This window comes from Microcebus murinus, chromosome 24 (genome assembly GCF_040939455.1).
Source record: "Microcebus murinus isolate Inina chromosome 24, M.murinus_Inina_mat1.0, whole genome shotgun sequence".
In the NCBI taxonomy this organism is placed as follows: domain Eukaryota; kingdom Metazoa; phylum Chordata; class Mammalia; order Primates; family Cheirogaleidae; genus Microcebus; species Microcebus murinus.
In genome coordinates this window covers 29236450-29259943 of record NC_134127.1, presented here as the reverse complement: position 1 = coordinate 29259943, position 23494 = coordinate 29236450, and the positions used below count along the sequence as shown (strand labels likewise).

Genomic DNA, 23494 nt, shown 5'->3' with positions numbered 1-23494 from the left:
GCGGAATGTTTGTATTTCAGTAGAAGCAGCTCCGGTAGCAACAGGGGAGGGGCAGGGACCAGGTGTGCGCAGGTGTGCGCAGGTGTGCGGGGCCACAGCACTCCCATCGGGCGGAGGTCGCTTGAGCGTGAGGTCGGAAAGGGCTGCACAGTGAGAGGAAGCCCTAAGAATGCGTGTTCTTCACGTGGGATGCAGATGACTTCAGAATCGAGTGCCATCACCTTGCCTGCTCCTCTCAGCTCACCTGTGGCCCCGACAATCCCTCCTCTAGCCAAAGCCAGGGGATCCAACACCAGCCGCAAGGTCTCATTCTCAGTGCAAACCTGCTACGTGAACAAAGCCACTAGAGAGAGGGTCTTCCCTCTCCCACGTCCCCTCAGACTTCCGCAGATACCTCCGTTACAGAAAGTCTCCTGTTGGATTTTAATTTGCAATCAAAGCTACAGCGTTCTTACTAAATTGTGACATTGCCTGGTACAGCACCATGTCTTCTTTGTATTCCCACATCTTATTTTAATTTTAATTTATTTTTTAGTTCAGCCTATTACAGGGGCTACAGATGTTTAGGTTCCGTATATTGCCCTTGCCCCACCCGAGTCAGAGCTTTGAGCGTGTCCATCCCCCACTCTCAGCCCAGAAACCCGGTGCACAGGTTAGAATGGGTAAGAGAAGCGAGGAAACAGGTGTGGAAACTGAGAAGGTTGATATAGAGGAGCATTCTGGGAATCAGCAGAAAGTAGGCTCTGGAGGAAGAGAAGAGGTCAAAGGTGCCTTACAAGTTATAGCTAAATAGGTGTGTGTGTGTGCGTGTGTTTGTATGAGAGAGACAGAGAAGGGGGTGAAGAGCGAGGGAGAGAGAGGGAGAGAGAATAAAAGAGACTTGAGCATATTTGAAATGCTTTTGGGAAAGGTCTAGCAGAGAGGTCTAGCTGCAAATGCAGAAGTGGAAGCTATTCCCTACCTAATGTTTCTGAAAGGGTAGAAGGAGAAGCACCTAGAGCACCCAATGGATTACCCTTATGGGGGAGGAAGGCTCTCTTCCATTTGAAAGGGAGAAATAGCAGAACACAGGTGCACCTGCAGGTAGATCTGCACCTGCCTTGTTGTGGGAAGCTGCTTTCCCCATGATGTCTTTCTCTGGTGTGCGTGCGTGTGCATGTGTGCGTGCATGTGCATGTGTGCATGCGTGTGCATGTGTGCGTGCGTGTGCATGTGTGCGTGCGTGTGCACAATGAAAGAGGCAGCGAGCTCATGGAGGATTTCTGGTGGTGCCTATAGACTGAGCTCAGCGGTCCAGCCTTTAGTGTCCTGTCTTTTTTACTGCTACCTGGATTTATGTTTTCAAGAGACCACCAGTTCTGGAAACCTATGTCTATGTCTTATATTCTAGATCAGAATTTCAGTAACAATGTCTGAGTTCAACATGCAACACTAGCCTCTTTCAGTGATAAAACATTAAAGCCCTGCTTCCAAGATCAGTCTGTGAAAATTAAGGAAAGCAAGCAATTTAGTCATGTTTAGGAAAACACAGGATGTAACATTTTGACTTGATTTGATGTAGCGATGTTTGAGAAGAGGCTAGATAAATTATTTTGTACGATATGAAAATGCTGTGTTTTTGCACATGTCAAAAATGCTTCTATATGTAGCCTTAACACTTGTACCCCTATAATATGCTAAAATAAGAAAAACTCAAAAATGTAAAAACAAAAACAAACAAAAATGCTTCGATCATAGCGGATTGAAACTATTTTAAACGATTGCATATTTGGACAGATTAACAAAAAGATAAAGTTCGGTCACTAATTTTTTGTTGTTGTCTTTTTCTCGCATGGCCTGCACATGCCTTGGGCAGCACGCATGGCCGTTACGCTGTGCGGAGACAAGGCACGGACACAGGACAGACAGCACCAGACGCACTGCCCTTTGGGATCGACTGACTTCTGCAGGACGGGGCGGCCTGTGTCCTGAGGGACAGACGCCAAGAGGGACACAGTGCCCACTGAGGAGGCCACGTGGGGGCGGGACTCTGTGGCTGGACAGGCCCACGCCCACGGCCGTGGAAGAGCGTGTGGGAGGAGGCAGGCAGGGTGGGCAAGGTGCACACCGATCTGAGATCAGCAGCCTGTCTCAGCCTTCCGTGCGGCGTCCGCGCCCTCCCTGTGTGTCGGAGGACTGCCGAGTCCCCACTGCCCACCAGCGACCTGCTGAGTCCCACTAACAATGCTCCCGACTGGACGTGTTTTTAACCAGGTGGGGAGATTTACGTTTAAGCACAATTTAAATGCAAGACGCATGTTTAGGTTTGTTTTGTTTTGTTTTTTTGCTATTCATTCCTTACCTTGGTAAGCAAGTTTAAACCCCTGCCGGTTCTGCGAGTGGTCGCTGTAGAAGTGGATGAGCGTGTCGTGCGTGGTGCTGAGCAGGGCCGCGGGAAGGTCGGGGCCGCTGAACTGCCCGATCATGGGGCTGCTGTGGTAAGGCCCATTCTGGATTTCCAGGTAGTCGTGGTTGGCCTCGGTGGAAAAGTTGAGGAACTGGATATGTGCACCTGTGAAAAACAGGGAAAGGTCATGAATGTTCACGTCGAAATGCATGAAATCAATGCTTGTATTAATGAAAAGTGCTTAAAAATTTGCCAGTCTCCCCAGACAATCTCTCTCCATGAAACAGAACTGCTTGGCTGGGTGCAGTGGCTCAGGCCTGTCATCCTAGCACTCTGGGAGGCCGAGGTGGGAGGATCACTCAAGGTCAGGAGTTCAAAACCAGCCTGAGCAAGAGCGAGAGACCCGCCCCCCCACCCCCCTGGCTCTACTAAAAATAGAAAGAAATTAATTGGCCCACTAAAAATATATACAGAAAAAATTAGCCGGGCATGGTGGTGCATGCCTGTAGTCCCAGCTACTTGGGAGGCTGAGGCAGGAGGATTGCTTGAGCCCAGGACTCTGAGGTTGCTGTGAGCCAGGCTGACACCACGGCACTCTACCCTGGGCAAAGAGACAAACAAACAAACAAACAAACAACCAGAACTGCTTAGTGGAGGAGAACAGCATTTTGGATGACAACAGACTGTGGTCCAATCTCACCTCTCTCACTACCCACTGTGTGAGCTCTGTCCACATAAGGAATGTCCGTAAATGAACTTATTTGTGAAATACGAACATCGCCACAATTGTAACACGGAGACAGACAAGGATGGTGCTTAGAAAGGGGACTAGTACACACATGCGTGGAAATAACGTTGCTCAGTTGCTGTTACAATTATTACAACCAGGAATATCAGGTTGTGAACCTGTGTGGTGTCATCCATAAGTTCATTTAGGTCTTTTCCAAAAGAGAAGCCAATTTTAGTAAAAAAAAAATAATGCAAAAAACTTTGAAAGTGGCTCTTACCTTAATTGGATGGTCATACCATTGCACAAGAGATTTATCAGTTTAGCAAGTGATTGTTTTTAATTGTGTTAGGCACACAAAGCAAATTACTGATGTTTGCCAAAACCCAATCCAACAAACGCCACTATAACTCCCACAATTAAATCTAACAGCCTGGTCCTGTTCAACATACCAGAAGACCGTTCCAATTACCAATATCTCTGGTATCACACTGATTTATGTACTAAATAAGTTATGGCTAATAACTTAATAAAATAAAAAGAATTTAGAATTATTTGCTATGGCATTGTGACATTTTTGAAAATGTATTTGACCACTGTGTCTGAAATATTTTAGTGCCTTTATATAGTTCATAAACAGCTCCAAAGACATGGTTAGTCTTCGCATAAATCCATGCAGTTAAGTGGGCCAGTAAAACCCAAACTGAGAATGCTAATGGCTATTTTCTCCCAGTTTAGGAGACAAGCTTTGGTTTGCATTGCTCTTCTCCTGTTTTTGACAGATGAGAAGACTTTTATTTTTATTTTTCATCCACTATATTATGTTTCCTAGTTTGGGGAAATCAAAGGTAACACTCACATGAGTCATCCTGCTTACATGTAAATGCAGAGAAATGTTCGCACTAATGTATCTACTCAGCTGTCGAAGGAAAATGCAGTTATCAAAGGCCAGAATTCAGTAAGAGAAGGGAAGAGAAAAAGCTCCAGTAAGAGGTTGTAGGAAAGAAAAACCTAAAAGATTTTCATTATGGCGCTCAACAGGGGGTGGTGTTCACCAGAGATTCGGAGGGTGGGGGGATAGACCCACATCTGAGAGACGCGCCGAACAGTGTGGAGGGGAAGGGCATACCTCTCACCTTTGCTAAGTATAGGCAAAATTATAAAATCTAATCAAAATGCTATAAAAAAAACATTTATCAGGTGTGGGGCAGGTGGGGGAGGGGATGGGTTTATATGTGTACATTACAAGTGCGTCGTGCATTGTCGGGGCATGGAGATGCTTGAAGCTCTGACTCAAGGAGGGAGGGAAGGCAATGGCAATGTATGTAACCTTAACATTTGTACCCCCTTATTATACTGAAATTTAAAAAAGCCTAAAATTACTCGATAAAATTTATAGTCATGTAAGAAAACCAGTTTCAATAATCATGGCGTCCACAGTGTGAGGGAGAAGGGAAGAGTGATCAGCGCGCTTCTGGTGGGGCACGGTGTAAGGGCAGCTGCCACGCCCAGGGCGCGATTTGCCAGCTAATTATTTCCTCCTAAGGTAATCAATGTTATTATTATAATTTCACCCGTGAGCAAGCCGAGGCTCAGTAACCTTAGATGCAGTGTCTGACGTCAACACCGGCGCGAAAGGCGGAGACAGGTTTGCGCCCAGCTCTGACCGGCAGCGTCCTCGCCTTTTCCAGTTTAGCACGCAAATAGGCGCGACAACAGCCAACAACCTCATTCTCTTAAAAATATATCCCACTGTTTCCTGGAGAAAATCAGGAATTATGCATTATGTTTGTCCAACCTACATCGAAGGAGGATGAATAAAAGGAAGTAGGATGTAGAAAACGTTGGGAGGAAGGGGGAAAAGACAGATCTTTAACAAGTCAACCAAAATGAGAAATTCTTTCTGGAGTGAGTGATTAGACTCATATGACAGAGAGGCTGAGTCTACACACCACTAGGACATCACCTGCCAGGTAAGGCATACCCCCTGTCTGTTGCTGTCTCGGCCATTCGAGCATCACCCACTGCAGATAACCAAGGAGGAGCAGCTCTTTAAACTGAAAACACTTCTGTAAACATCTGAATATGTCAAATATTGCTCTTTGTTGAACAGTTATCAATGAGCTATTTTTTTTCTCTAAATTCAGCAAATATTTGTGGTCAGAAGAAATTCAGAAGCAGAAAAAAAAAAGAAAAGAGAAAGGGAGGAAGGGCACGGGGGAGGAAGGAGAAGAGGAAGGCAAGTACCTCCCCCCACCCATGTCCCCTCCACACAGCTATGACAGGTGACAAGTGGACTCCTTGGTAGATCACACACCCAGATCTAACTTGTCTCCTCATCCATTGCTAAACCAAAGACATGGCTTTCTTTTGTGGCATGGCCCACAAACATAACAGAAATGAGTATGTCACTAATAAACTATACCAAAGAAGCACATGTGTGACTATTTTAGGACACTACATCCATATGTGCCACAGAGTTGCATAAATATTCTCACATTCCTGAGAGGCTTAGGAAGCCCACACGGACTGATCAAAACCACCTGCTGCATTACTGACATTTCTATTTATGTCCAAAAAGAACTGGATAGAAAGGAAAACTAGGGCAAGATTAGAGCATTTAAAAATCAAATAGTTTAGGGAAATGGCTTAGCACGCGCTCATTTCGGATGTGCCTATGCAGACTTCAGATGCATTTACCCAGAGACACGTTCAGAAATCCACGGAGTGGCGAAGTCACGGAGGAAGATGAAAGACAGCAAGCAGATCAAGGCTGAAAAGAAAGCTGAGCTCGGCCCGTGCCTCAAGAGCGGAGGACGGAGTGAAAGTGGCTTTTTACTGATTTGGAATTAGATTTGAAATGGAAATGGAATTATGAAAATTATAATGTCGTGAACAAAATTACCATTTTAAGCAGGATAAATGATACAGCCACGTATCAAACCACCTAATTCGTATCAGGAAATAGAACATGGCTCAGCTCTAATCTGGCTTAAAATAGAATTATTTAGTCATCTAATTTTCAGCAAATTGCATCCAGTGTGACAACGCAAAGCCCAAATGAAGGGATTAAAATGAGCATAACCTAGTTATCCTTCTATTATCTCAGGGAATACTAAAAAAAATGTGTCATTATAAGAAAACCAATCTGAATGCTTATCTTTGGTAGAATTTACAGAGCACATTCTCATTTGACTGTACTTACGTATTGAAAATTAAGTGTCTCTTGGGATTGACAGAACTGGATAGTAAAGTGACTACGATTTCTGAGTTAAACCCTAGTTTTTAGTTGATAGAACTTGTGCATATTGATTGCTGATTTGTGTTTTCTGTGTGTGATAAACATATGGCAAAGGAGTTAAGGAGTTAATAGCTACAGGATTTCGGGGACATTCTAAGGAATCTTTACGTCATCTCTATGTTTCTAGCTGGCACAAAGGCATAGTGATCTGGACAGCAGCCTCGCTCACCGGGAAAAGCGGCCCAGGGCGGGCGGAGCCTGCCGTGTCTCTCCTCCTCTGACCTTCACCGCTATGAGAACCTGCCTCACAACACCGTGACCCTGAGAGCCACAGGACCATGTTGGAAACACCCTGAGTTATACATATCCCTGATGCGACCCCACACGGCCCTATCTTCCCATCTCCCTGGGAGAAGGTGGACTCACTCTGGAGAATCCCTGAGCCAACCCTAATAAAAGTGATTCAAAGGCCTCTGTTTCTTCTAGCACTAGCAGGACCACTGCCTCTCTGCTCAGAGGGTTTATATTCAGAAAAAGAACTAAAAAAACTGAAAAATCTGGAAGAAAACAAGGGCTCCTATTAATGGCACCCTTCCACGAGGAGTCGCTCCCTCACTCACCCACGCGCCCTGAGTGGCCTCCCAGGAACTCGCTGGAGTGAACTCACAGACCGTCCCCATGGGGCTGTTCCGTGCTGCTCCCTCCCCACGAGTAGCATTCCATGCATTTCCGTGTTCTCACACCCAGGGCCCTCCCGCCTCCCCGGCAGAGCAAGTCACCCTGGCCTGGCCATTCCTGCCACTGCCGTCCTAGGTACGGATTCCAAAGGCAAAAGCTTCAGAAACTTAATAAAAAATACCACCTTCTTCTACCGCAGTGATTGACATTGATGCTTGTATTCATTCATTACTAACATTTAACATGTGAGCTCCCCATCCACTGAGCACCTAACTTGGCCCACCAATACCAAGGGCTTCAGAGAAATCCACAGGTGGGGGAAGCCCAAATGAATGAACCAAAAGCACCCCAGGGAAGCCAGAGCACAGACACTGGGGAGCCAAATCTCACAAAAGACCACGCATTTCTGAAGACAGGCCAGAAAGAATGAGGTTTTAGTGTTAAAACTATAAATTGTTATTTTAAGGCGAAGAATCTGAAAGTTAATAACTAAAGATTTAAAAAAAAAGCCTTTTTTTGTAAACTTATAAACAACACAATTGATAATAAAAATTCATAGAACGATACTATTTTTTCATATTTATGTTTTATATTCAATTTAAAATGTGTCACAAGTTGAAAAAAAAAGAAGCCTTCAAAATTGTCCAAGAAGAAACAATAACCATTATTGCATTCCAGCGATAGATTGGAAGAGGCGTTATGATAAATAAAAGACGGATAATTGAATTAGGGATGCCACGTTTTACACTTCATGTGCCTACTATATCATCTCTCCGCCAATTTAATTTGCCTTGAAAAGAGCTGCGCGGCTCCACTGATTTCTCAAATAACTTTCCTTTCTCAAAGTTGTTCTGCCAAAGCGTTGTTTAAATCTATAATCCACTTTCAATTAGAGAGACAGTCGTGTCAACACTGCCAGGCACATTTTTAATTCAGCTTAATTCTTTCCAAGACAGAAATGCAATGGTTGAACTCTTAGGAACGATGATGTTTTTCACTCACCATAGCCAATGGGCAGGGAGATGGTCCAGGTGCAGTCCAGGTTGTTGGGGTACGAACCCGGGAAGCCAGGGCTCAGGATCACGCCGCCCATGGTGGTCAGTGTCCCACCGCAGGTCGCTGTTAAATGCACAAGGGCTGTCAGTCCTGGGTTCTCAGTTTCCCCCAAGAGAAAACTCATTCCAGCCTGCTGGACTGGCCAGGCTAAGCAAGAGCTAAGCTCTGCCCGGGATCACAGCACGTAACACAGTGCTCGGCGCTTTGGTTATTTTGGGGGCTTAGCTCTCCCTGTTGTCTGAAATGCTTAAGAATAAAGACCGGGCTGTGCAAAATGTATCTTCTGGTGCTGAGAGGCTCTCAGGGAAGGGTAGTGTATTTAACGTTTGCACGGCAGCTGGGCACCCAACTGGCTTCAGTTTTTTCGCTGCTACTCATCGAATGGTGTTATTACTATTTACTGATTGCTAACTGCGTGCTGCTTACTGAGATAAATGTAATGCATCGCATGGCTCCGCTCCCGTAACTACCCTAAAAGGTTGGTGTTATGACTATGCCCATCTTACAGATAGAGAAACCGAGCCCAGAAGAGGTTAAGAAATTTGCCTGAAGTCACATGCCTGCTAATTAGCACAACCAGAATGCTGTTCCCACATTGCCCGGTTCCAGAACCAAGTCTCAACCAGGACAGGCTGCCATCAGGTTTATTCTCAGTTTTGGAATGCAGCTAGCTGCATGCACCTGTCCTCAGGAAACCTTACGTGGTACCCGGGGTGGAGATACGTCCATATGCCCCACCCCCCATCTCAGCCACGCACAGGTTATGCTGCTGGGTCTGAGGTTGACTGTAAAGAAACAGGACTGATTTTATAATAAACATTCCCAACAATGTAGGTTGCAGCACATGAAATTCTAATATTTGACCATTTGTAACTTATTAAAATGATGATTTCTTACATTTCAAACTGAATATAAATGACAATACTTCTTTTCAGGAAGCTGCATGAAACAGTTTCATCCTTATTCTAACAATGTTCTCATTAGGAAATACATTTTAGACAAAATATTTTCTGGAAACCTGATTTCAGAAATCCCTTAGGACCTACAGTGGAGCCTTTTTTTTTCTTTTTCTTTTTTTTTTTTTTTGTTAATCATCAGGGTAGACTGTTGAGTCTAAATTTAATATTTTGAGAAATAGCCAAAATTCAAGTATAGTTAATATGGCAATTATTGAAGCCAGGCCATCATATTCTAGGTTTCAAATATCGTATAAGTTTAAAAAATGCATATTAAAAAATCCAAAAGTGTATTTTTGTGGTGTGAGTCATAATTCCAGAAAAGTCTCGGGCAACACCAACTTTGTTGTGATGTAATCTGCCCAGGCGACTTCCTGGAGGGCGGAACCAAGCATCTGGCAGGGGAGCTCCGGCTGCACTTGGTCCGTGGTGAGCCTGTGGCTTTGCCGGAGACACACCTGTGGTCTGAGTGTCATCCCTAAATATCCCGAATACACTCAGCAGTGACAGCTTTCTCCCAGGGCACCCAAGACTTCCAATGACAGTAGATATGTACGTCCAACCAACCGCAAGGAAGACATAAGTGAAAAATGCCAAATCAAGGGCAAAACAGGAGCACTAATGTTAAAAAGGGCAACATTGCTCAAAAGCCCCTTTTGAGTTTAGCATGATTTTTTAGCAAAAAACCCAGAGCATTTGGGAGTCACGAGCTGCAAGCATCCGTGTCCATTTCCAGCCGAGGGCTGAGAGAACCTCGCACGCGTGGCTGGCACGGCGTCTGAGCACGGAAGTCGTCAGCAACATTGCTGTTTGTGTCTGGCACGGGCCGACCGCCACGTGGCGGGAGACCCGTGGGCCTGGTCGCTGTGACGTCCCCCATCAAACACACAGTAATCGCCTGAGAACTTCCTCACAACCAGGTGTGATCCTTTTGTGGTTGCTCCTCTAAAAAAAATAGTAATAATAACAGCTAAGAATTGATGGATGAGCATAAAAACAGAGCTCCCAAAAGATCCATATCAGTCTTTTTCTTCCTCCTTTGCTATGTTTTAAGAACTTCACCGCGGTCCGGTCGTGTCTCACGCTGGCGCGACCGACGTCACTGCGGTTTCAGCTCTCCGCTCGGGGCTCACCCTCCCTCCTTCCGCTGACCTCCTGCCTCCTGCTGGCGACTTCCCCTCGTGTCAGACCCTTTCTTCCAGGTAACAGCCTGTTTATAGAGACTTATTGGTAAATACGGTATCTCTAAAGGGCAAGCTGCTTGTTTTTATAAAAAATAGCTAGGGACCTTATATTTTAGTGGATTTATATCTCTTATTTGTGTAAATTCCTGGGGGTCTTTGGTAAGAGTATACTGAATTTTTACTCGAGGGTTGAAGAGCTCCGTGGTGCAGTGAGGATGGGGGCCCTGGGCCCCTGCCACAGTCTGGGTACTAGCCTTGCTGCCAGGCCCCACAGAACCGCTTGACCATGGGGAGCTGGTTATGGTATTCAAAATAGTCGATATTGATCAAGCTCTGAGAACTATCCTTGGCCCTTAGTAACCTCTAGAGAAGTGTAGTTTTTTGTTTGTTTGTTTGTTTGCTTGCTTGTTTTTTGAGACAGAGTCTCACTCTGTGGCCTGGGGCTAGAGTGCCGTGGCGTCAATCAGCCTAGCTCACAGCAACCTCAAACTCCTGGGCTGAAGCGATCCTCCTGCCTCAGCCTCCTGAGTAGTTGGGACTACAGGCATGTGCCACCATGCCTAGCTAGTTTTTCTATATATTTTTAGTTGGCCAATTAATTTGTTTCTATTTTTAGTAGAGACGGGGTCTCGCTCTTGCTCAGGCTGGTCTCCAACTCCTGACCTAGAGCGATCCTCCCGCCTCGGCCTCCCAGAGTGCTAGGATTACAGGCGTGAGCCACCGCGCCCGGCCTGTGAAACGGTTTTATATACCTTATCTTCATTGGTACTAGTATTTTTCAAAATTAGGGCATGAGGTTTCCAGGAACTAGTAAGTCAAATGTTATTGCTCTGCGGATTTCTAACCCTAAAATTCCCCAGCTTGGATTCATCTAATGCTAACAGCAACATAAACCTGTCAATCTCTCCAGTAGGTCTTTGGGATTTATCATGGGTCGTGTGTGAGCTTTTTCAATGAAAGAAAAAAAACTTTTCTCTATACCTTACAAAGAATTATGTAAGTTGATGTACCTTCAACAATTGCTAATATCCGAGACACATTACATAAAAGAGAAAAGTCAATTATATTTTTGCTAGTGTAAGTGAACTATTCAAATAAAACATCTCCTTACATAATATACCAGGGCATATTATTGGGTTGAATGCCTGCTGGGAATTGGTTTCATTTCAAAGTTTAAAATATTTCAATTCCCACGTTTAAGGGAATGCTCTTTTCTAACAAATAAACAGGAAGATTGATGTTCTGTGTAACGACACAGTGGCACTGTGCCATTTCTTCATTTCTTCCTTTCAAATCGAGGCTGGGATTTTAAACCTCCATACAAATAACTTCATGTTTTCAGTTGACATGTCAATCTAGACATTTATGTTTCCCCAAGAAATAACTTTCATAAAGTAAGATACTGGCCACTGTGGAACACTTTTCACTTGCAGGCAAACGTGATACGGTGAACACCGTATGGACAGGCATTTCCGTGCTGAGGTTCTGTTTGTTTCACAGGTTTTATTTTCCTCTCTACATGATCCCATCTGTGCCCCAGACGAGGTAGTTAAATGTATATTCCTAAAAACCATCTCATACCTAAGGCTTATTTGAGATGTGGGGAAATTAGGCCATCAAAAGAACACGGAATGGACAGTAATTATATTGCTTTACTTGTAGGGACTGACACACCGTGCTGCCATGCTCCTTGGCAAAATGAATTCCAACAGTATGTAAATAGCTCAGGGGACAATTTTAAGGATACGTGGTTGCCTTTAAAGTAGCCTGCACTTGTCCACATAGAGGTGGCCACTTTCTCCTGAAACCCCAGCTGGCAACACAGAGGGCTTGAGGGCTCCGCACACGGCCGGCACAGTACCGGGAGTTGGAGGACGACACGGAACTTTGACAAAGGAAACCCGTGACTGTCACAGTGACCCATGCTCTCTGACATGTATGCATTTACTGGTCACTCTTGAGTCCAATTCCTTGTGCTTCTCCCATGTGCTAATGGTATACAGGTGAGTGGTACAGATGTCTGTCACCAAAGCCCTTGGGGATTGTAGGGATGGCAAATCTAATAGCGATATCACAGCTGCACATGGGGAGGTACGATTGAGTCACGCACCTGGTGGGTGGTGGCCCAGGGTGAGGACAGCTAATTACACCTGAAGGTGTGGGCCTTCTGGGGGGAGGGGACTCCCACAGGTGCAAAATTCACGAGCACCCCCAGACCCCCAATAATATGTTGGTGTAATGCTTGGAAAAATCAGCATCAATGCAAAACAATCTGTTACAAGCAAGATATCAAAGTTCTACATGAAGACACAGTCAGGTTTGCTGATCTTTCCTTCTGCCGCGGGCTGTGCCAGGGCAGCAGCTGAACCCGGAGGTTGGGGAGGGGTCGCAGAGGACGAATGGCCCTGCAACAGCAGCAGATTCTCTGTGGGGACTAGGGAAGGGAGATAGGCCAGGAATTGGGACCGTGTTCATGTCAGAGGTGTGGATTAGCCTGGGGGTCCTTACAAGCCATGTGAGGGGGCAGCTGGGAGGTATCATTTTAGCTGGGTGGTGAGGGATGGTGAGGGGGTGCAGAGTGTCAGGAGACTGAAGGACTCTCCAGGGATAAACGTTAACGCGCCCTCTCCCGTGACGGAGTTGGAGAGCTGTTGGACTCAGGGGGAACCCTACGGAGACCTCAGGTGGAAGGGCTGGCGAGAGTGAAGAATCTCTTGGATTTGGGGGGTGAGGGAGAAATCTAAGATAACATCTTTGCTGTCTAGGCACAAAAAGGTGCGTGATAACGGGACTCTCTGAGGTCAAAGCCCAGGAGGAGAACGGGTGTGCAGAGGCCCGTGGGTGTTGAGTGCTGGGTAACTGACGTGATTATGCTGGGATGATCCCTGACGAGGTCGTATGGTCACCTGAGTGACAGGTAAAGATTTCTGAGCTGGACTAGAACGTACAGGGGGTGGGGGAAGCTCTGAGCCTGAGCAAGGGGGAGCAGGGAGCCCCGACGTCTCCGGCCTTTGGGTTCAGGGACGCCCTGTAACAGAAGAAAGGAGCCCCACCTGCGGTGACAGTCCTGGCAGCTCACCTGTGCTTAGAGGCTGTGGCGCCAAGGGCCTGGCTCTGCCTCTGTCACCGCAGCGCCGGGGGTGGCTCCCGCCCTCAGCGAGCTCACGGGGAGGCAGTGTGCTTCCTGCACGAAACACCGCCCACCGACTCGCACCGGCAGTTTGTAATTCTGGAGTTTGTTTCTGGAAACCGGTTTCCCCGAGGAGGCTAAAGTCTCGATGGAAAACTGCTCAGGCCTGCAGACCAGCCAGCATCCCTTCTTTCCCACACATTAACAAACCAGACCTTGGGCTTTTTGCTCATTTGAGTTCAGGCCCTGTGTGGGCAGCATTTGCATCTGGTCCTGTGTAGGATGAACCCGAGATGCGGAAAAGGGCTGAGCCGCTGCACCCCGCAGGGCGTGTCAAGCTGTCCTTAGAGGGAGTGCTCTGAAACTGAGAAGTTTAGAGGAGCACCCTCTGAGGCCAAGAGCAGCGCGGGCCACGCTGCTCCCCGCCGTGCGGACCTACCGACGCAGAGGGGTGACGGGTAGTTCCAGCGGCGAACGGTCCCCGGCATGCACGAGATGTGGGAACGGCCCTGTGGAAGGACATTGGGATCAGACTCGAGTATTTGAAAATACAGCATTTAAGGATTTGTGTGTGAGACTGTACTTTCTTATCTCTTTGTTTTAATTTCAAATGTAAAAAAATCAGAAATCGTAAAATCTAGTTCTACTAATGATTACTATTGCATCATATATTTTGACTCAACATAGAAAAAAATCCATTACTACTGCATTTCTTTTTTACTAAAAAGCAATGTTCTTTTAAATAGGCCATATCTCTGCTTGGATCCTTTCCTAATATTTGAAGAAGATTGATAATTGGGCGAAGTATACTTTTTTCCCCAACATCAGAATTTATAGCTTTTGGTCTAAAAGGCCAAAAATGATTAGGGAATAGAAGGTATTGATTAGAGGGTAAAATGTCAGTGATATTTTATCTGCTTATGAAAATGTAACCTTCGTATTTGGGTCTGGTCACAAGGTACATGATCACAGGTGTGGAAAGGAAACGGGTCAGGTCTCTCTTCATCACAGAAAAGGAAGACATAATAGTCACTTGGTCACTAACCAGCCTCGCAAGCTGTCAAACTAAGCCCCCTGCAGCGAAAATGACACGCAGCACTCAGGGCCTCCTCCTCCTTTGCATATATAAAGTTTCCAACTTTCATCTTTTTTTCAATATGCTTTTTTGTTGCATCAACTTTCAGCTTTATTTATTTTATTTTATTTTTTTATTACCTCATACTATGTATGGGGGTACAAATATTGTTAGGGTTACATATATTGCCCCTGCCCCCCTCCCCGCCCGCTATGCCAGAGCTTCAAGCGTGTCCAGCCTCCAGGTGGTGCGCACCGCACCCACCGTGTAAGTGCAACTTTCAGCTTCAAAAAATCTGTTCTAGTCTTTCTCTTTTAAAAATCACGCAGGGGAGGGTTAAACTCAGAAATGTTTCCTGCTAAAATGTCTCTTACAAATTAAAGAGAAGGTAACAAATGAGACCTCTGTGTGCAGACTATGTTCTTCTTCTTCTTTCTTTCTTTTTCTGATTGTGACTCAATGGCCTTATCTGCCAGGCTTACTTGTCTGTTGAATTTCCATTTGCCACTGACAAGCTGGCATGGAGGCAACTGAAAGACATGTCTTCAACGTGTGTTAAATAATCCCAGCCACACTGGGAACACAGCAGATGAGAATTTGCACTAATGCGGTTATCAACGGCAAACCTATTCCCTATGCTTAGAAACCTTTCATACTCAATTCACCTGCCACAAACTATTTTTATCATACTTTTTGACATTGTTAAAAAGTAGTGGCAGTGAAGGATGACAGTGTTTTTAAAGAGGATATCCGGACAATGTTTTTGCTGCTAACATTCATGCTCTGTGTATGAATGAGGATTCTCTGATCCATTAAATTATCTTTAATAAATTTCTTTATTTGGAAAAATATCAAGGACAAAAGCCTCTGGAGGTATTTATTGAAGACTGCCAATAAAATAGTCATTTGTTACCAATCTATCATATTCTGCTATTGATTTTGGTAAAAACAATTCACATGAGGGATTATAGCTAAAATGTTTGTAATGAATCAAAACCAAGACAAGATTCTATGTATTTGCTTACTAGTTTCTACCCAAATGAGAATTTTCTTTTCTTTTTTTTTTAAAGAAACACTAAAACAGGTCTAGGGAAGATGGAAATCATAAATCATTCAAATATTCAGGATTTCTTCTTAGCATGTGATCCACATCACGCACATGAATCTCACTAGGCATATGTATGTGTAGACATTCACGTGTTTACTGTGCAAGGAACAATGCTTGTCACGGCTAACATGTAATTTGTGCATGCTAACATTCCAAATACATCACTGCGTTAGTAAAATTGTCAGTTATTAGCCATTTACAATAATCCAGAATCCTTTCTTGCTCATGTGAAAGACAAACAGCAGCATGCAAACTCAAAGCTTGACTTTGTAATGAAGGGGAAAAAAATAGCTCAGTTTGCATTCACAAACCAGAGCTGAGGCGTGGTCGGACTGGGCTGTAGAAGTGCGTCCACAGCTGCGTCTCGGGGCAGCACATTGAACAACTCGTTCTAAGAGATCTCTTTAACAAGGAATCCTTTCTATTTTCTCCTCTGAGGACAGTAATATCATTTAGTAAAAAGGTAAACAAATAAATAAGCTCTGACTCAAGGGGGGAGGGAAGGCAAGAGCAATGTATATAACCTTAACACTTGTACCCCCTATTATGCTGAAATAAAAAAATTAAATTAAAAATAAATAAATAAATAAAACGCTAACAGAAACTGTAAAGTCACATCATCACCAAGTAGAAAGAAGATGTCCAATGGCCATCCATGGTCAAAACCATGCATGACAGCGTGGGAATTTGGGGGAGAGCAGAGAGAACACACTATTTACGTGATTTCCATCAATCATAACGCAAGCCAAAAAAATAAATAAATAAAAAGGCATAAAAGTGGCATATTGCACAGATCGAGGTGCCTCTATAAATGAAACCCTTGCAATAGGATGCATGACTTTTTACATCATAACGTGTGAGGCAGAAAAGCCGTGTCTTGGAGTCGGCCTTGGTGGCCTTCGTGTGCTTGGCTAAACCTTGTCGAGAGGTACACCTTTCAGGGGTGCCTCCTCACGCCGTCCCGCCACGGAAACGCCAGTCCTGCCTCCCGTCTTTTTCCGAGCCTGGCGAGTGTGGCAGTAGCCACCAAGGCCTCCGCAACGGTGGCTCGGATGTGTTCTCATGAGGGCGACTTTATGTATCGGTGTCTGTTTATAATAATAGCAACGACAGTTCTCATTCACTGAAGTGTGCCAGGTATTTTATGGATGTTTCCCCCAGGCGGAAAGCACGCACCACGTGGCCTCCACACCGCACGAGTGACTGGGAGTGACCAGGTTTGAATGGGAAGCACTCGGAACAGCTCTCAGCATTCCACTTCTGCTCGCTGCTGTTGGTGCTGTCACTCAATTCGGTTCTGCTAGATGTTGCCCCTGACAGACATGCAGAAACCGAATTATCTGCAACCGTATTATTTCACAGTTGTGTTGTTGCAACTCTTTGTTGACGCTTACCCAGGCTGTTTTATTTATGTCATTATAGAACATGGCTAAAATAAATGTCCTTGAAAAATGACCAGCTTCAATGTCATAATACACATACAGCCAACTTAACTTATATTACCTGAATTAACTGAACAGTAGGAATGTCAGCAGGCTTAAATATTTCTCCTGGACTTTTGGATATACATGTTTCAATGACCAATTTTTATTATTGGCAGGGAGAATTATATAAGAATTATGCTAAGTGATAGAAACTATACCTTGTGTGAGCCTATTCATGGTCAAACCAGAAAATAAATAATAGAAAAATGACAAATCTTACTATGCATTAGTTTATAAAAACTTTTTATTTAAGAACTATAAAAGTCTATGAAAAACCTCACACTTAATATTTCTTGAAAGTTATTTAAATCTGTTATTGGGATGCCTTGAGTACCTAGCACAAGGTATACATTTAATGATAATTTATTGATTGAATAATGACAACCGTTTGCAAAGCAGTATAAGCACATGACTTTAGCAGACTCACTTATCGGGGGTAAAGAGACGGTCAACACTTTGCCCCTAGAATGTTCTCTGCATACATATGAGCAGAACATCTATTTTTGAAATAAAATAATTGTAAAATACAGAATACTTGGCTTTGAAGCAGGACTGTATCCTTTCAATGCTATTTCCAAATGATGATTAAGATCAGGGGTCCTCCAAGTTTTTGAACAGGGGGCCAGTTCACTGTCCCTCAGACCACTGGAGGGTTGGACTATAGTTTAAAAAAAGCTATGAACAAATTCCTATGCACACTGCACATATCTTATTTTGAAGTAAAAAAACAACTGGGCAAAAACACCCGCATGTGGCCCTCGGGCCGTAGTTTGAGGACGCCTGGTTAAGATTATCGACGTGCATGAGTTAACAGGAATAGTTCAATTCATGGACTGAAAGGGGGAAAACGAAATTAGCCATCTGAGTATGAACTGCAGGCTCTGTCTCTAAGTGAGCGGTCTGGAGATGACCGTGGTGCACTGTTCTTACGTCACTGAGACTCAGAGAAACGTACCTGCAAGGTGTAGCCTGGCTCGCACTGGAAGGAGAGCACGTCGTTCACCAAGTACCGGTCGCCGATTTTGATGCCATTGCTGGGGAGGGCCGGCTCCTGACACGCGGCCAGACCCACAGCTGCAGGGAGGCAAAGACAGACACCAGAAATGACACACGACAGACACTGTTCTCAACTGTTTGAATGATGAAAGTTTTCTTTTTCTATTGCTGTCCTGCGGTAACTCTTCCTCTTGTTATTCTACCTAAAAGAATGCTAAGTGACTTTAAATCAGAGTTACGAGCTAATGTGGAAATGCTAATTTATTTCATTTCCTTCATGCCGTGGATCAAGGCTTTTCTTTATGCAATAAAACTTGTTACTTTCGCATTTAGTGTAAAACACCTCAATCCTGACACATAGACATGGTAAAAGATCCTCAACAAAGCGCGTTTCCTATTATACACAAAACTCAATGATCTTGCCCTCTTGGTTTTGTTTTTCTCAAACATACGCAGCAGGCTTTATGAAAAAAATTTAAGTGTGAATCTGGGAATTCCATTCTTCCAGAAAAACACAGTATGAGAACAAATACTTTATATTCAGTCTCTCTCTCTCTTCCCCAAGTTCTTTCTCCCCCCACCTCTCTTTATCTCTCTGTCTCTCTCTCTCTAGATAATAAAAAATTCTTATGAACAGTCTGTTTCTAATTAAACAGGACCAATATTTATGGCCCCTAAAACTGTTACCCAGCACTTTCTTGGATGAGCTGCCCTCAATTAAGGCATTCAAAGATTTTTTTAAAATTTGTCATATAATATAGGAATTCAGACTAAACTATCGAATAAATGAGCTCTGAGTATTATTAACACTGATACCTGTCTCTATAAAACCTCCTCATGAGAATAAATAAAACATGTAGTTATGGTACTTTATGGACACCAAAATCCGTTTTGGTTAGTCAAAGGTACAAACTTTGCATTGTAAGAGGAATGAGCTCTGAGGATCTAAAATGTACAGGGTGGGCGATGATGGATGTGTTAATTAATTTAATTAAAAATGTGTCTGACCTAAGTGGACATATAGGAACAACATTTATCAGGTGTGGGGCAGGTGGGGGGAAGAGGGGATGGGTATATACATACATAATGCGTGTGATGTGCACCGTCTGGGGGATGGACACGCTTGAAGCTCTGACTCGAGTGGGGAGGGGGGGGCAGGGCAATATACGTAACCTTAACATTTGTACCCCCATAATATGCTGAAATAAAAAATAAAAGGGTACCAAATGTGTTTAAAATGGAGCTCAAGACCTGCTGATTGCAAATATCTCATCCATGGGTCTAGCATGTGTTGAAGAAGCAGGGAGATGGGCCTCCCTAGGGTAGACCAACTTATCGTTCTTTGTGTGACCTTGGATTACTGACGCTCTAGTTCTTGCACTTAACACTGACATGAGTGAGTTTATCACATTAGCTAATTGGCTGGGACCCTGAGCAGAGAGGCTGGGGTAGTGGTGAGGAACTTAGTTAATCCAAAGGGAGGCGGAAGAAACAGGTGCAAGCCAGGCAGCCACCCTGGTGGTCCCCATGCACAAGGAGAGCCCAGGTGGTCTGCCCTGCCCACGGGCTGGTCTCATGGCAGGGGCTGCTGCCAACAGATTCTCTCTCTCCATGCACACTCCACTGTCCCATTAGCCCTCATTTAAACACGCACACACACACATACAAGTTCAAAGATATAATGATTAAGAACTTCAAGACTGGTGACAACAAGCTTGGGATCCAGTACCCCTCACACAGCACTTGCTCATGGACCAGGCTCTAGGTCCAGGCTACATACAGAGTCTACACAGGCTGCTCTGGGAGACGCAAGGCAAGAGATGAAAGAACACCCCATATGGCCCCGTGTGCTAGTCGCTGTGCATTACAGTACTGCAGCTCCCCTCACAATGACGCCGCAGCCAGGCTCCTTGTCTGAAAGCAAGGGAGAGGCTAAGTGAGGGCAGCCTGGCTGGTCCAGGCGCACAGGGCAGGAAGCCTGTTCGGATAAACCCATCTCTTCTCCTGGGGGGCTAAGGGTGCATCTCCTCTACTGCCTCCATGTGGGGGCCTCACACCCTCAGTCCCTGCCCCAGACCCCCGAGTTGGACCAGGAACAGGCCTGCCCCTCTGTCCCTGGATCCTGAGAAGGTTAAACAGAGAGAGAGAGAAGTATCTTCATTTCTCATTAGTGGGATCGCTCATTTGAGAACACCGTGCTACAGAATCCGGGTCAGAATGGAAATCGTGGGTATATAATCGGCTGAATAATTTCAAGCCACGCAACATATTGATTCCATATGGGATGAGTAGGTATGAGGAGTGTCATGAAGTTTTTCTAAGTTGATTTAGATTTTTGAAATCTAAGTTGAAATAGATTTTTCCTTAAATGGCTATATTTAAATATATATATATATATATGTATATATATATATATATATATATATATATATATATATATATATATGACACCACAAGCATTAAGCAGAAATCTATTTATGCCTAGCACAGATTTTCAAGCCATTTGGGGCTTTTCATAGAAGGATAAAACTGCTGAATATGAAAAAAAATACAATCACTTAGGCCTTTTACTTGTTTTATTGGTGTATATCTAAAATCTCTCTTTTTTTTAAGTTTAGAATATAGATGACGATGACATTTAAATTCCATCCTTTCTTCCCCACCACACAAGAGCAAAATCATCTGTCATGTATCACTTAGTTTTTTTATTTCACCCTGAAGAATATATGGACTTAAAATACCTCGTATAAAATTTCTAAGAGCAGTTGGGAACACCAAAAATCTAATTTATGGAGACACCACGTCATCATCATTTTGGCATACTTCAAGAATGCACTTGGCATGACAGAGAACAAATGATATATGTAACTCCAAAAAGTTCAAAATGAAGAGAAAAAAATATTTTGAAATAAAAAATAAAATGAATAATTCATATCAAATTCCATTTACTAAATTCTCACCTTTCTCACATAAGATATAACGGGTTTTTATTTATTTACTTTGTCTATTAAATGTTGATTTGTATGCAGTTATAGTATACTGACGTATTTTCATTTGCTCCTTCCTTGAATTCTCTAAATCCAAATCATCCCCTGAAAATAATAATAATAAAAAAACAACCTTGCATATATATCTGTCCCCTTAGGAATTATAATTAATTTTCTGAATAAAATAAAAACACACAGAAACATTCCAAACAGTGTTTAGAATGGCCAGACTTGGGAAGCAGTTATACACAGACCATGGTGTTTGGAATGTAGGAAGAACCGACGGTCTGTCTTTCCTTCCTTCTCCAGGGCCAACAGGCTATGCTAGAAGCTGAGAATGCAAAGGTCGTGCACGCTATTTGCAAGGCCATTTCTTAGTAACATCACTGAAACCTGTTGTTCTATTTACCCAGGAATTGACAAAGTGGATAAGAGGTAAGACAGGTATTTTCTGCACATTGCAATTCTGTCCTAGAGATGCAGTAATCCACCTGCAACACGGAGAGTGATGAAGCCGCTGTGGAAACAGTGGCTTTATGTCATGGGTGGGGGCAAAAGACCTGCAGGGGTTTCTGTGTTCATAGCCAAGGGTGTGTCAGACTCCGGTGCGGAAGAGAGCTGGGCTCTGAGCGTGTGGCCGAGACGGAAGTGCTGGAACAGGCCAGCGCGGAGCCCAGGAGGGGCCAGAGCAGAGCCCTACGGGGAGGTCTCTGTGCCAGAGCTCCTCCGTGGGGACCCGAAACAGTAATCTGGAAGGAGGTGGCGTAGTGCAAAAAAGTCGGTAACGTAGAATAAAACGATTAACTTTCTGACTTTTAGGGGACAGAAGGTGTTCTCCTGAAGAACTGTTGGTGAGGAACAAGATTAGGCTGTTTGCATTTAATCACTGTACTGATCAAAATGGGAAATAAAGATGACGCGACAGGAAGTAGGCCAGGTGGTGTTTGGTGATAAATATGAACTGGAAAGGAGGAAAATTTGGGTCTATACATGTATACACCCTTTGTTTAAAAAACCTAACGAGAGAATGTTCTTTAACAAATCTCTCTTTTATGCAGCGTTTTATTTATTTATTTATTTTTGAGACAGAGTCTCGCTCTGTAGCCCAGGCTAGAGTGAGTGCCGTGGCGTCAGCCTAGCTCACAGCAACCTCAAACTCCTGGGCTCAAGCAATCCTCCCGCCTCAGCCTCCCGAGTAGCTGGGACTACAGGCATGCGCCACCATGCCCGGCTAATTTTTTCTCTATATATTAGTTGGCCAATTAATTTCTTTCTATTTATAGTAGAGACCGGGTCTTGTTCTTGCTCAGGCTGATTTCGAACTTCTGACCTCGAGCGATCCTCTTGCCTCGGCCTCCCAGAGTGCTAGGATTACAGGCGTGAGCCTCCACGCCCGGCCTATGCAGCATTTTAGAAGAAAGATGCTTGCATCTGTTGAAAGGGATATTTATGCTGTTAAGTTGGGGGGGTGGGATCACATAAGTGATGGACAGACCTACACACACAGCCATTTATTTAGACACATAAATAGATATCTAGGAAGGTTTACACAGATAGAAAGAACTGTTCTAAAAGGCTAAAAATAAGTTGTGAAACAGGATCATGTGATAGGAAAATTCTAAGTCAATTTCTCAGAAGCAGAGACATCCATAAGGAGCAAATTGTCACGTTATTAGCAAAATTATTGATAGAAAGGATTTCTAGCTCTTTCAACCAATAGTGTCCTTGTATTTTATACTATAAATGACAGATAACACGCACACGTGAGAAAGCAGTGTTGCTTCAAAAGGTGGTTCTCGAACCGCCTGAGTCGGAGTCATCATGCCCCTGGTTAAATGTGGAGATGGCGTGAAGGTGATTTTGGGGAATCTAAATGTTTAAAACCATTGCTATAAAGAAACAACAAAACACACGGGGCAGCCTTGGGGGGGTGAGTTTTATGTACTATGTTGTTTTATACAATATTATCTGCAGATATATTTTGTGTTCATTTTCAATGTTAAAATTCAGGCATTTTTGAAATGTGCTCCTATATAAAGTTGCAATTGGATTTAGAATGCCGCAAAAGAAGTTTTCGAACCCCATGAATCTAGCCTGTGAAAGCAAAGAATATAAAACAAAGCCATTAAAAAAGATGAGTGTCCTAATTTGGCCAAAAATATAGTTTAATGGCCTCACCTACCACTGATCATGAAATGTAAGAGTTATGAATCAGAATATAACAATGGTCTCGTCAGGTTTCCAGAATTTATTGTAGCCATTGTTCCAAATCCACTGGAATTGAGAATAGTTTGCTTAAATCATACAAACAAAATGACTTTCAAATTACATGATAAACATGCAATGTCTATCAAATACTTAGAACAGAATACATGGGACCTTTGTAGACATTATGAACTGAAAAACTCTGGGTGATTTTTCTCAACTTGGCATTGTCTTCATTTGACTGCTAGAGCGTATGTGGTTTTCAAAATGTGCAACTTAAA

General features: G+C 43.9%; 1 protein-coding gene across 2 annotated transcripts in view; it reads right to left on the bottom strand.

Moving 5' to 3' along the window:
- The window catches only part of CSMD1 (CUB and Sushi multiple domains 1), a 1569742-nt gene that overhangs the window by 124985 nt on the left and 1421263 nt on the right, over nt 1–23494 (bottom strand). For both annotated transcript variants that reach the window (XM_020282735.2, XM_075997279.1), the window contains exons 38-41: nt 17981–18099; nt 13798–13867; nt 8035–8151; nt 2342–2551 (exon numbers count right to left, since the gene is read on the bottom strand). In XM_020282735.2, the coding sequence (XP_020138324.2) occupies nt 2342–2551; nt 8035–8151; nt 13798–13867; nt 17981–18099 (516 nt within the window). The remainder of the gene's footprint in view (nt 1–2341; nt 2552–8034; nt 8152–13797; nt 13868–17980; nt 18100–23494) is intronic.